Here is a 13,709-nt window from a genome sequence, read left to right on the forward strand (position 1 = left end):
ACTGCGGATTGATCAAATTTTTAAAAACGTTTAGAAAGGAAAATAGCAGAAAAAAAAGTACACATAACAATTCAAGGTTTAAAAAAAAATAAAGAAAGAAAGAAAGAAACTTACCTGTTGGGACATTCTGAATAAGAGGTTAGTATCAGCGTTTTGCCATGTCCCCATGAACCCTGGTTCAGCCGTAGTCGTTCTGGTTCCGAACTGCATGGAGTTGTCAGTACAGGAGTCTCTTAAAGTCAAGTCTCTTGCCCTCTTTGGCTCTCTGTCTCTCTGTGTCTCTCTTTCTCTCACATCCACTTCTGCCTCTTCTGACTGAAAAGTGAAGGTGGATTTTTTGAGCCTCTTGGCAGCCAGTAGCAGGAGTGTAGTGTAGTTAAGAAGCTGGCTGAACTGTGCATTTCATTTGGGAAGGGGGAGTTTTGGGGGAAGGAGGGGGTCAGTGCTTCTTTCGCACCTTCTGCACAGATACCCCTATCATTTATGCATAGATTGTGACTCCCCGAGCTTGCCTTTGCTCGGTTTAACAGCTGCCTGTCAGGTGTGCAGGCAGCACTGGAGACCCAACCATCAGCTTCAAACTCTCAGCCACTGCATGTCATTGGATAGCAGAGCTAAGAGTCAACTGCACTGTTCCACTGTCAGGCACCAAATGACACTCTGCACTAACCCCTCTCCAAACACACAGATACACACTTAGGCACACTCCAAGCAGCACCATGAACAGGGATGGCACACGGTGTGAGGAGAAGCTGAGGCCCTTCCCAGGGAGATTTTCCCAACAGTGCTTTTGGGTATAACATGCAAGACCTGACATCAGACTTTACTTTAACGTTTGCAAACTGCTCTGCTTAAACATTTTTTTTTTCTAATTATACTGGAATAAAGAAAAATATTCAGTAGTAAGAGAATGTTAAGTTGGCTCAGTTGTTGTCTAAATGTTAGCTCCTAAAAGTCCTATAGTATATGCTGGGCTATTTATAACCACATATAAACTCCCAGAGAAAATAATGTACATAGAAACTTGACCTTCCACTCTGAAAAGTAAATAAATAAACCTAGCAGTTTTTTGAACATAGAAGATGTACAGTAAACATTTGCAAAATAAATACATACTATTTAATATCCAGTTCCTCTGGTCATTAATTACTAAATTGGATGTTAATAAGAAATAGAATGGCAAGGAAAAAAGGGTACATTTTCTTAAAGCTCACAAACAAAAAAAGCCTTTGTTAAAGTTCCTGGATGAAGCATCTACAATATCCTTTCAAATCATAAAAAAGAAAAAGATGAAGAAAAAAAGCCTGTCCTATTTCAGGGAAAAAGTAATGAATATAAAAATTCTGTTTTTCATTCAAGATCTCTATGGAAAATTCTGCAATGCATGCTTGATGAAATATAACCTGAGTAGCATGTTGTATTTTTAATTAAACCAGTTTTAAAACATCTATTTATTAGATAGTGTTTATCTATATTATTTATGGAAAAGCAGAACTGAAGAAAATGCACAGTACATAAACAGTAACTTCAAAATGGAAAGCTAAATTCATGTCATCTCATAAAAGTAGTCAGCAGGAAAAAGCCATCCTTCCTAAACTTAAAATGTAAGGAACATTAATCTTCAACCACCTACAAATATCGAGGACAAATGTACCACTCTCCTTGCTCCTTCTTAACTCAAGAATAACAATAAACCTTACTCTCTGAAACAACAAAAGAAACAGAAAAGAGCTTCAATGGCAGCTCTGTGTCATTAGTGGACAATGAGAAAAGATGAGAAAACGTACACTATGTTGACACAAATGTGCCTTCCCCTCTAGAACCGACATCTCCTGAAAGCTTTTCTGTTAAACTTCCCTCCGGTTCACCACCATTAAGCACAAAAAAGTCTCAAAAGCAGCAAATTCAATATCTGAGAAGAAACAAACAAGAACCCAAAGAATTGTTGCCTTAAAATATATGAAGTCCACCTGTGGTCAATAAAAATATTCTTGAGGGGGGAGGGCAGGAAAAGCCCCTATGAGTCAATTGTCAACAGTGACTGTACCTTTACAGCTAGCTATTACCCACTTAAACTCCCTCTAAAATTTGCTAGCCTCTTGATTTCTGAAGTGGCACTCAGTGCCTCAGTCAAGCTGCCTGCTCAGCTTCTGACCTTCCCACTAATGGCTGTTATTTGTGGGAGGCTTAAGGACACTGTCAATAGCAAGCTTCCTCCTCGCTCCTCTCAGGCTCTGTTGTATCGCTTTGCCTGCGTGTTCTCTCTCGTCTGCCTCTTGCTCTCCGGCTCTCCCCCTCTCACTCCCCCTCCTTCCTTCCTCTCTCCTTCACTCCCTCTTCCTCTTCTTTCAGCCCCCACCTCTTATTTCTTTCAGTCCTATAGTCCTCTTCTTTCCCAGGTATCATCCCCCCCCCAAACCACACACACACACACACACACACGCACGCACGCACGCACACACACAATACAAAAATCAACTGGCATGCAGCAGCAAGCACCTGCAGTAATAGACTCTTTTATTAAAACTGTTATTCTGCAAGACTTGAAATTCCCCATGGACCGGGCCATGTCAAAGCCGATATAATTAACTAGAGGCTCAGCAACGGATCAATTACCAGACAAGCAAGTGATAGTGAAATCAATGAAAGATCATCAGCCACATTATCAGTGTTGCAACTCATTAGGGCAAAACTGAGAAATGTGCTCAAAGCGAGCCCAAGCAAGGTGGCATTACAAAACAAAGGGCTAATTTGGAGACCCTGCTGTGAACAATCTGTAACAGAATTAGCCTTTTTTCCCCCTAAACTGCACAGCTCCGTAACTAAATGTGACAGACTGAGAGAAGCAGTTTATTAAGACACCAACCCCAAGTTTATTTAGTTCATAAACTCTCTCCTAGAAAATCAATACAGTCTGTACAGGGTTATTAGGCTGACTAGCTAATACATCCAAATCTGGTCTGCCCAGCCAGCAGTCTTCTGACAAAATGTTACCCAGCGTAGGCAAACTGAGCTCTTTCAGATATCAAGGTTTGAGGTTGTTCTAGATGAAACAGGTCTGCAATGTAACTAGGACCTGCATATTACTGCCAAGGCACAAGCCTAAAAAGCACCAGGATAGCCTTCTAAGGTTTAAAATTTTTCCACAACAAATCTATCATAAAGTACTGCACCTGCTAAATGGATTAGAGCAAACAAAATTTTAACTGGTTTGTAAGACTAGTTTACAAAGAGGACAAGCTTTATTACAATAAAAGACAACAGTTAACCCAAAGACCTAACAATAAATGAGTAAACTAAAACAAAACCTCAAGCGTATATATATGCCGTATCTTGCAGATTTTAAGTTTCGAATATTAACTTTTAAATCAAGTTTTGAAAATACATATTAGACTTCTCTAGAAATCCCCAAAATACATGATTTGAACTTGCCACTCACTGTTACACAGAAACACGGCATGCGGAGTCTTTGATCTTAGGCTAATTTTCTATCTAGCAAGAAGGGCACAGGTACAAAAAATAAACCTGCAAGGCACAAAGAGGACTTTTGAGTTTGCTCATTGGCTATATAGTCTGTAGGTTATGGAATAGCTGTCTGGAATCATTTGTATTAAAGTTAATTTAAGGCTGGGGGTGGAGGTAGGCATCATTTCCACAATAATTGCTTTTTATTGCCCTGATTCCATGTATTTCCGGTTAAAGAACTACAAATACTAAAGGCTATGAGCTGGCTTTCCCACATTTACTGATCATGAGAGATGGAGTGTGGAACTTAAGAATACACCAACTAGGTCTAAATGGCACCCAAATTATTAAAGACATTATGGGAATGTGGACATCTCCACCATACAACATAACATAGCAGATACACACTTGCAAAAAGGAAGAAACTCAATGCAGTTTACAATGTTAAAACAGACTGGAGAACCGAAGGAAAAAACAAAAAGACGACAATTTTTAGAAGTGATTTCTGATGTTTATGTTGTTTTAACATTTAAAATGTTCCAAGAAAAGGATTACACTATTAACATGACTTTAGTGTACTGGCTCTAAGACACTAAATTCTAAACTTAAAACAAAAGTCCTTATTTTCATAGGACTTTATTAAAATCCAGTTTATAGGTTGCTGTAAACATTTTTCCTCTAATTTTTGAGCTGGTACCTTATTAAGCATTTCATAGATCACGTTTTTGAGTAATCTGTAAAAAGTTAGACACACATCTATTCTAAACCTATACTATAGATGCCAATGTTTTAGATAGTAATTAAAAGTTGTAATTACAGAGATTGTATTTTTTTAAACCTTTTTGCATATAACTACATACTGTGCATGTACCCTCAATGAGATCCAATTAGTTGCAAAGAATTTGCATTTCAGTTAGTATGGGATAACAAGACTATAGGGAGGCACAATGCAATTCCACCAGCAGAGTAAGAAAGTGTGTTCTTTCTTGTTAGCTCTGTAAGCAATAATTCCCACAACTGACTGTTTAAAATGTTACTGATCTTTTCAATATTTGGGTATTGAGGTAGATTTAAGTTCTTCCCTCTATTAAAAAAAATATATCAGCCACAATGAACACTTGAAGAAACAAATGAACAAAGGATTTTGCTTTGCATGTATGTTTCTGGGTCTTTTTTTTTTCTTGGTGTGGGGATATTTTCTTTATTTCTTAATACTTACTGATGATTTCTTAAAAGCACATTGCTTTATTAAAATAAGTTCTATAACTGGGGGACAGGGAAACCTCACTGAGACAGCTATATGTAAATATATATGGTTTTGTGATACAGGCATGCATTTAGTATACTGAGAAAGTACTCAAGGATTTTTCATTTTTTCTAGTTATGTTCCCAGCAATGTAAATCCTGAGCAAATATCAAATAAATGTATATAATTTATATACACAGTATAACACACATCTCTAGGACTTCTGCTGGTTCACGGAACAATACCTGTAATTCCCTGGGTTCCGTTCAGCAGCTGTTAACAGATTCTGTAATCTGTAATGACAGTAAACTGGCCTTTGCTCTTCTTTTATTCACTATTCATTTTCAAGGCTTGGTTAAGTACAGAGCTGGGTTAAAGATCAGTGGTTTTTCATGTGACACATGCTGGTATTCATCTAATGGCTTGTCAAGACAAAACTGTCCCTGTTCTTGCCAAAATAATAAAAATGACGCTCCACATCGCATGACAATCAGCACTTCCTTATGGCAAAACAACTCCAGCTTTTGTAGTTCATTTACTTTATATAAAAAATATTTTATTAACTGGCTATCCGATCCTATATGTGGAATTAGGTTGCCATTCTCAAAGGAAACTTTTTTAAGTTATGTATGGCCTCTCTTAACTCTAAAGCAACATGTAAACTAGTTTCTGATCAAATCAGACTTTACCCATATAAAAATAATGCCGAAGCTACAAATTCGTATGGCATTAAGGAATATAACTGAATACATGCAAATTATGCAGAAAGAGCAGGCTGGGCCCAGTCACAGAGGTGGGGGGAACCAATTGAGGAAATGTCATTTTTCTTGAGAACAAAGTATGGGACTTGCTTTGCAACATCTGTTGGGCTGTGTGAAATGTTAACAGATGTCTTAAGTGAAAAAAGGAAAAAGAATTAATAAAGGAAACCTCCTCTGAACAGATAATCCACCCAAATTTCCATATTCCTAAGGAAAAAAGTTGACAGCAACCTTTCTGCCTTGTGAAACCTGCCATCCCTACTTTATCGTGTAAAGTTTCATTTTCTAGGTGAAGGGATCAAATTTTTTGACTCACTAAAAAGAATAGAGAAAAAGTAAAACTAACAATAATTCCAACTGAGGCTTTCCTTTTGTGAATAATTATATCATAATCGAAACTGCCTCTTTTCCCTTGAGTCAGATACGTAATTTGATGGGAGGACAGTGAAAAGTTTACCTCCCCCCCCCAAAAAAAAACAACACAGAACAATGAAATATTACCCTGCTGTGCCCGCATGTTGGGGGAAAGGAAAGAAGAGAAATTAAGGAGTACCTCTTCAAGTAGAGTTCTAATATACATTAAGGTGTCCTTCTTCACAATTAGGACTCACATATCATTTACACCTACATCCCTGTACTCTCCACTTGTTCCTACACTCCTTCCATTAGTAGCCTTGTAAAGGGTGAAACACCCCTCTTTCAACAGCCAAGTATTCTATAGCAGTATAATCTAATGATCATGAAAAAAACTTCTGGAATACACCACATGGATCCTGGTATTTAAATTTTAAGAAAACTGGAAAACTTTTCTTTCTTAGAAGTTAACAGTTTTCATTCATGTTTCAAATTATTAGATGATCTAGCCAAACATGAAGGCTAGTATGCCTTCATGCTAAGGTAGCAGTCTTTAATACAGGTTAAAAAGATGATCACACACGCCAACTACTGAATCTAACCTAGTATCCGCTTATATGTTCTGTAAGTCTTCCTGTTTGGAGATATCTATTCTATTGCTTATGCTCTTAAAAACTAAGGACATAAGTTCATGCATTAACTAGTTCAGAATACAGTTAAGGATCTGTAAAGATTCTGATGAAGGAAGAAAAGTATTGTTATCTCTGATGACCAGTCTCAGCCTCTTCTCTCCCCTATGAAGAGTCTGCTTTAAAACCATACATGTTACTTCGTGTTTACAGTTACACCTTCTCCAGATGGCTCCTGGCAACCTTGGCTGGGCATTTCAACATATAGGAAACTCAGCCAGAACAGCCTGAAGATTTCAGGGGACAAGATCATGGTCCAAACTGTAAGTAAGACATGCAGGCATGCCTTTGGTTTTTGGTTTGTTTTTGGCCAAAGCATTGTGGGTGCTAAATGCTCTGGTGTTTACTCACAGGAATACCACATCAGAGCATGTGACAAGAAATAATAATAATAAGTGCCATACCAAAAAGAAAATTGATCATTTACACTGAGGGAGAAAGCCTGTGAACTGAAAACATCATTATGTGACCTCAGACCAAGAAAGGAAAGCACGCCTAAGAAAAATATGAATATGACCAAAGTTTAAATCACTTTAAACAGTGGCATAAATATTCCCTATAAGCAAACAACACCTAAAAGCTGCATCTTTTTATTATTATTATTATTATTATTATTATTCTTGCAGAAGGGAGAAACTGCTCTGGTTGACACTTGTCTCTGTACCAACTAGAGCAATCAATGTGATACAGCATCTGCTGACAGCCTAATCAGGGGCTCAGTTTCAGAAAAATAACATCAAGTATATATCCGAACGCCATAATCCCTTGATACACTGTGAAAAATTTAAAAATCAAAAGATTTGGGTAGGGTGTGGTAGATGAGGTAGTTTATAAAATATGAGGGAAATGATAAGTACTTACAATCGAGACATTTGCAAATGCAAAACATTTTGAGGTAAGCACAAATCTTAAACTTCCAAAAGATCAAACATTTTACCTATCCTGTTTTGGTTTGAAAACAAAAAAGTAACTTCATACATTTTCTGTCAGGTCAAACTGACAGCGGCTTCTTTCCACCATAAGCTAAAGTCAATGTTTTATGAGAAAATATCCTAGAGGAAAGAACCAGTGATGTGTTTCCTTAAATGAGTATTAAAAAACAGGCCGGGGAGCATCTAGTGGGGTATTACTTCTGTATCACCATGAGAAGTTGCAAGGAATGTAAAGATAGTATTAATTTATTTACTTCCTTCTAAAGTCTGTGGACAGAGAAACTTGCAGCCCCACTGAAGATGTCCTAGTAATAGTTTAAATTACTGTCAGGAAGGAAGATTGAGTCTCAAAGATACCCAGGAAATCCAACACTGCTTTTTAGAGTTATCATAGAAATAAAGCAACTCTATTGATGCTACCCACTTACATGAAATTCACAAACCTAGAAAACAAATTTAAAAAGTGCAATACGAATACACCTGAAGTTCCAAAATCTTTGTAAAACAACAGACTATGTTATATCCGTACATATTTAAATAGAAACATGTTGAAATAAATTTGAGTGAACCTGGAAATGGTTTCCAAATTAAGAAACCCAGAAGATGTCAGAAACTCAGTAGAGCACGTTAAAAATAGGAACAGGATCTTAAGTCTGAATAGAACTGATCTTCGGTGGGGAGTAGTGGTTGCCAGGAGGCACAACGAAAGCTTCTAAGGTACAGGTAATATTCTGTATCTCTATCTACTTGGTGGTTCTGGGTATGGTCACTTGGTAAAAATCCATCAAGCTATATACACTTATGATTTGTACACTTTTCTGAATGCATATTTCACTTCTTAAAGTTTACTACTGCTACTGTTAATGGCACTACTATCAATAATAACAATAGATTAAAACCATAGGAAAGAAAGAAAAGGAAGAAAAAGAAAAAAAAAACGCCATGGGAGAAAAAAAAGAGACTAAAGCCATCAGGTAATTTATCGCAATCAAAAATTAATCAAATAACTGCCATTAAATGTACTGTTTGCAACAGTTTCATCAGAGGTAAGAAGCATTAGGAATCAAGTAAATATCTGAGTTTCACACAATGAGGATACACGTGAAAGGCAGTAAAAGGGTGGAAGAAAGAATTAGGTGAAAGATACCTTAACTAGGCAGTACAAGAATGTGAGTATATCCAAATGGCTCAAACAGAAAAGAACATCATATACAACACGGGGTCGTGAATTATGCTTGCCAGTTTTGCTCTTTGAGATTGTCCTATGATCTGTAATTATGACTATTTGGGGATAGGTAATTTGGGGTGAGCACAAAGTGTACCTGTTGAGACTGGGAAGGAAATTACATGTACCCTGCAAAATAGTATTACTTGGAGGCACAGAGTGTATCAAGACAGGTTTGTTTGTTTGTTTTTAATTGCAAATATAGCATACTCCTCTGACTACCCAAACACATTTTAAGTGTTTTTAGTGTCCAAGGCTGACAGCAGCCAACCGTTAAATAAACAAACCCTGGGGAGAATGGAAGCAACAAAGTGGGAACACGTGAATAATTTGCTAATTGATAAACGATACACTTTTGCCCTCAATAGCTCAGTTTCTTGCTCCTTTTTCTTCCATTTATTATAAAGAAGGACATTTGAAACATTTTTAGTCACTGCTAGAGAATACTGATCAAAGCCCTACTTGCCAAGTAGAGGAAGGTGTAGGGAACAAGAAAGTTAAGGCATAGTCCTCGTTCACATGAAGTTTACAATCTAGTACAGAAGATAAGCCATGTACAAAAACAACCTTAATAAAACAGAATGTGATAAGAGAAACAGCAGCAGAATCCTAGATGACTTGAAAAAGGAGATTCTTTCCAGCTGGTGTGGTAAAAGAAAGTTTCTAAGCAGAAGCAGTATTTGTGCTGGAATTGAAGAACCAATAATATTCCTAGAGAAGTGATCTAATTTGCCTTGAAGATAAGGTAGGATTTGTGTAGAGCAATGATGAATGAAAGGGACAGACTGGTCAATAGGAACTATTATTACTGGAAGGGTCTTATACTCCACTGTAAAGAGTTGCTATTTATCCTGTTATCCACCAACAGTCAAAACTGCTGAAAGCTTCTCAACAGCGGCACGGTATGATCATTACTGTATACACTAAGAAGATTTATCTGGCAACAGCATGACAGACAGACTGAAGTGTGAAAAGACAGAAGCAAAGACACCAATTAGGAAGCTATTATAATAATCTGGGTAAAATGATTACAGGCATTAGAGCCAGGAAAAAAAAAAAAAGAAAAGATACAATGTGGAGATAAAACCCAGGGGACAAGAATGACTGATAAAATGTTGGTAACAAATGAGAACAAAGATGACACTAAAGCTACAATATTCTGTGCAAGGGAAATGGTAGCAGAATCAAAAGAAATGGGGATGATCTAGTTTGTAGAAAGCTGAGTTAGAGCTCTGTGTGGGGAAACAGGAGATCAAACTAATGACAAGGCAACTAGAAATCTTCAGAAAACAGACTGACGCTGGAGTTGTCAGATCTGGAGCCATCTACAGAGAAGCAACACAAAAGGTAAACCAAGGCCAAGGTCAGCATTTTGGGGGACACCTATGGTTATTGTGGAAGAAGACAGAAGGAGCATTAACAAGGGCACTGTGATTGCCCAATGTTCTGAATGACAAGAAGTTCGAGTTTAAAGGATGGTCAGATGTTTAAAAAAAACAATGCTATATTTAGAGTATAGTGAAACGAAGCACAGTAGTAAGTAGTAGTAAATACAGTAAGAGTGTTTAAAACACAATGGGTGGGGATGATAAATACCAAAATCAGAATAATGCTGGAATGTGGGGGTAGGTATTGGAGAAAGGATATGGTAACCCGGGACTTCACATGTATTTTTACATGTTAGGTTCTTCTGCCTGGGCAAATGGGTGTTCATTATACCATTCTTCTTGATATATTTGTGGTTGTAATATTTTATAATTATATTTTGTGTCCCAAGAAAGAGCTCTTAATGGACAAATTGGTATGAAAGTTACAGAATCTGGATCATAAATGAATTAAGAAGTAAGCAAATTATAAAGACAAGGACACAGAAAAGGTAAAACATTCTGGAGCAATTCTGCAATGCAAGCAAGTAAAGTAAGAAAAAGGTGGTCTGAAAAGTTTGCAGGGCCTGGGAGAAGCTGTGTTAGTGTGTTGACAGTTTGTTACTCATTACAGGGGGAAAAAAAGAGTGCATCATAGGCAAAGGGGACAAAGCCAGTGGAGAAAAGGATATTGAAGATCTAAGCCAGAGGGAAAATGATATAAAAGGGTCCTAGGAGAGAATATGATCAAGACTATAAATAAAAAGGGTGCCCCTGAAGGGAGAGGGAATTTTTTTTTTCAGAAACCAAAGGTAAGAGATATAAAAAAAAAAATCCTGTGGTTAAAAAATATATGTATTGAGAGTGCTCATGTCAGATAACCAATTTACTACCCATCTCCCCAACTAAATTCTACATTTGTTGAAACGTAAAGAGTTTTATCTACCTTTGGTAATCCAGGGCCTAACAGAATGCTTAACACACAGTAAATGCTCAATAAATGACATCTGCACAAAAGAAGTGATCATCTCAGAAAATACTGACAGGATAAATAAAAGACCAGAACGTACAAAGAGTTTGGTCCAATTGGAGAGGATAAAATTAAAGTGAATCAATGAGAAATGAATAAAAGAAATGGCAAACAGCAAAAGGGACTCAAACCTTGGTTCCCGAAAAATCTCGAGAAATTACAAGCAAGCAGACTGTATTCAAGAAGCGTAGTTCAGACTTCCCACTTTGGGAAGCAGAATACTTAGAACCAGAAAGCAGTTTCTGTTTTTTTTTTTTTTAATATCTATTTACTTTTGACAGAGAGAGACACACACACAAAGTATGAGCAGAGGAGGGGCAGAGTGAGAGGGAGACACAGAACCTGAAGCAGGCTCCAGACTCTGAACTGTCAGCACAGAGCCCAATGTGGGGCTCAAACCCACAAACCGTAACATCATGACCTGAGCGGAAGTCCTACCCTTAACTGACTAGGCCACCCAGGCGCCCCCAGGAAGGAGTTCTTAATTCAAAACTGGTAAATGCCTTGCTCCAAAATAAACACCCTAATAGGCAACAGTACATTGTAAATCACTGCCCTTATAAGGCATTCCTTTAGCACATAATTCTTATCAAGAAAAACACTGAGAATTGACTTGACACTTTACTTAGCTGTCCCTTGATTCTAGGTGTTTACTATGTAGTGTTTTTTAAACGTCTATACATGTACTGCTAATGAAATTTCCCAAAGCAATCAAAAATCTTCATGCTATGTCACATATGTGATTTGCATGAAGGAGCAGGAGATGTGGAAGAAAGTCACTTCATTAACAAATGAGACAAAGCTGAGGAGAGCTAAGCTCCACTACTTACTGCCTGGTTCTTATCTCCAAGACTGCAATTGTGGTCTAAAGTCACACCAACCCTCTGCACAATTAGTGAGGGCTGCATTAGCAGAACTGGGCACTCTGAGTCCAGGATCTCTCTAGAGAGCAGGGAAATGATGAGTTCCATCACCTGGCCAACATCAGCAATCGCCAAACAGTCACCTCAGGGACTCGGACAAAGACATTCATCTGCTGCGCTGGCAACCACTACAGCCTGCCTACCTAACAGAGTCCTCTCTGTGAGGACCACTGTCTAAGTGACCTGTCATAAAGCTTTATAAAGCAGCATTAATACTGTGGGCCAAAATGAGATTGATCTTTGAGCTTCGTGGTCTCCTGTTGTCAACGGTGCATTATAAAACCAATACTAAATACTTTATAAACAGGTCTCCCTACAGTGTATTAGAAAAACAGTGCATATTTCATGCCCCATAGTTAGGTAGCCACATATCCATCAGACTAATAAATTATTTATTAGGTGCTCAGAAGTGCAATAAGAGTCAATAAACTAACTTCTGAATACTTATAAACTACTATTTCACTAGAAATTGTACCTGAATGAGAAAACTAGCACACTACCTGAGTGGGGGAATGGAAATATCCAGCTCTCTGAAGTGTACCATTAGAAGGAAGCACAGGTCTCCTGGGTGAGAAGAGACATAAATTCTGTGCCCTGAAAAGAGTCTTGGTGATTGAATTTACACAGAGAACACAACCCAACCCTATCCTCCCCTCTCCATTCTCTTCTATATAGTTTTCTCTAATCTTACCAACCTTGGAGACGGCTCAGGAAAATAAAAATTGGTGGAAACATTTCAAACGTGCCCTGAATCATGCCAGATGACATCCACCAGTAACGGTTTGCACTTGACATCTCCGAAGAAACTATATAATGGTTTAAGTGCACAAGCTGTCTGCTACATGTATGGCATGGAACTGAACATTCATGAATCCAACATTAGGGTAGCATTTTTTTTCTATTTTCAGTTAAAGCCCCCAAGACCATAGACAACCTATGATATAGTCCTGATGCCCAATCCAACATCATCAGGCCCCTCTTTCCTGATTGATTTTATCCCTCTGGAAAAGGACTTTCTGTTCAAGAATGTATTCCAGCCCTTCATGAAGGAATTCTTCAGCTGGGAGTTATTTCCCAAACTATCAGAGGCGTGGACCTTTGTGTAGTATTGTGGGTGCCATGGTTTCACATGTTGGCCACATTAATACTGGAGATCAAGCATCTGTAACCCACAGCTGAGTGTACTCCAGCCCCAAAGCACCCGCAAGGCTGGTGCCAATGCAAACCACTCTTCCCATCCCACATCTGAACCACACTGGTTTTCTCCAGGAGCCAGGGGCTGAGATACAGTTCTGAAAATGAAGGTTTTGGGTTCTTTCCATTCACATGATGGGTATAGAGTGTTGGGAAGAATACTGCCAGAGGGACTGGCTTTTTTTCTCTCCCATTCCACACCGAGTGAATAAACCATAAAGAGGTTTACAGTGTCTAATGGTGTTCCAAAATCTCCCAGGGGAAAAACCTAAACGGATAAATATATAGATTCTCACACACTGTTTTCATTTTTCTTCCTAGAGTCTTATGGTTTTACCCCTATAGGCTGGAGTTTTTAAGGTTGAAAAACATCTTATGTGGGTAGGAAAAAGAAGTAGAAATAAAGGGGAAATATGGCAGAGACCTGATTTTACATCACTTTCTCAAAGATCTACCCAAATCCTAGAAATAATGAAGAGTTGATGTAGAAGTGTAAGACAAGACTTGTTTCTTGTATTACTTTTGC

At 38.0% G+C, this 13,709-nt stretch overlaps 1 protein-coding gene across 1 annotated transcript in view; it reads right to left on the reverse strand.

The window, feature by feature from the left end:
• BNC2 (basonuclin 2) overlaps positions 1–309 on the reverse strand; it is a 289,917-nt gene extending 289,608 nt beyond the window's left edge. The window contains exon 1 of the mRNA XM_047098145.1: positions 115–309. Coding sequence (XP_046954101.1) covers positions 115–210 — 96 coding nt within the window. The 5' untranslated portion in view covers positions 211–309. The remainder of the gene's footprint in view (positions 1–114) is intronic.
• Positions 310–13,709: the final 13,400 nt, after the last annotated feature.

Source organism: Lynx rufus, unplaced genomic scaffold, assembly GCF_022079265.1.
Source record: "Lynx rufus isolate CCGP_SWC_20201006 ecotype Redwood Valley unplaced genomic scaffold, mLynRuf1.p SCAF_10, whole genome shotgun sequence".
Taxonomy (NCBI): Eukaryota; Metazoa; Chordata; class Mammalia; order Carnivora; family Felidae; genus Lynx; species Lynx rufus.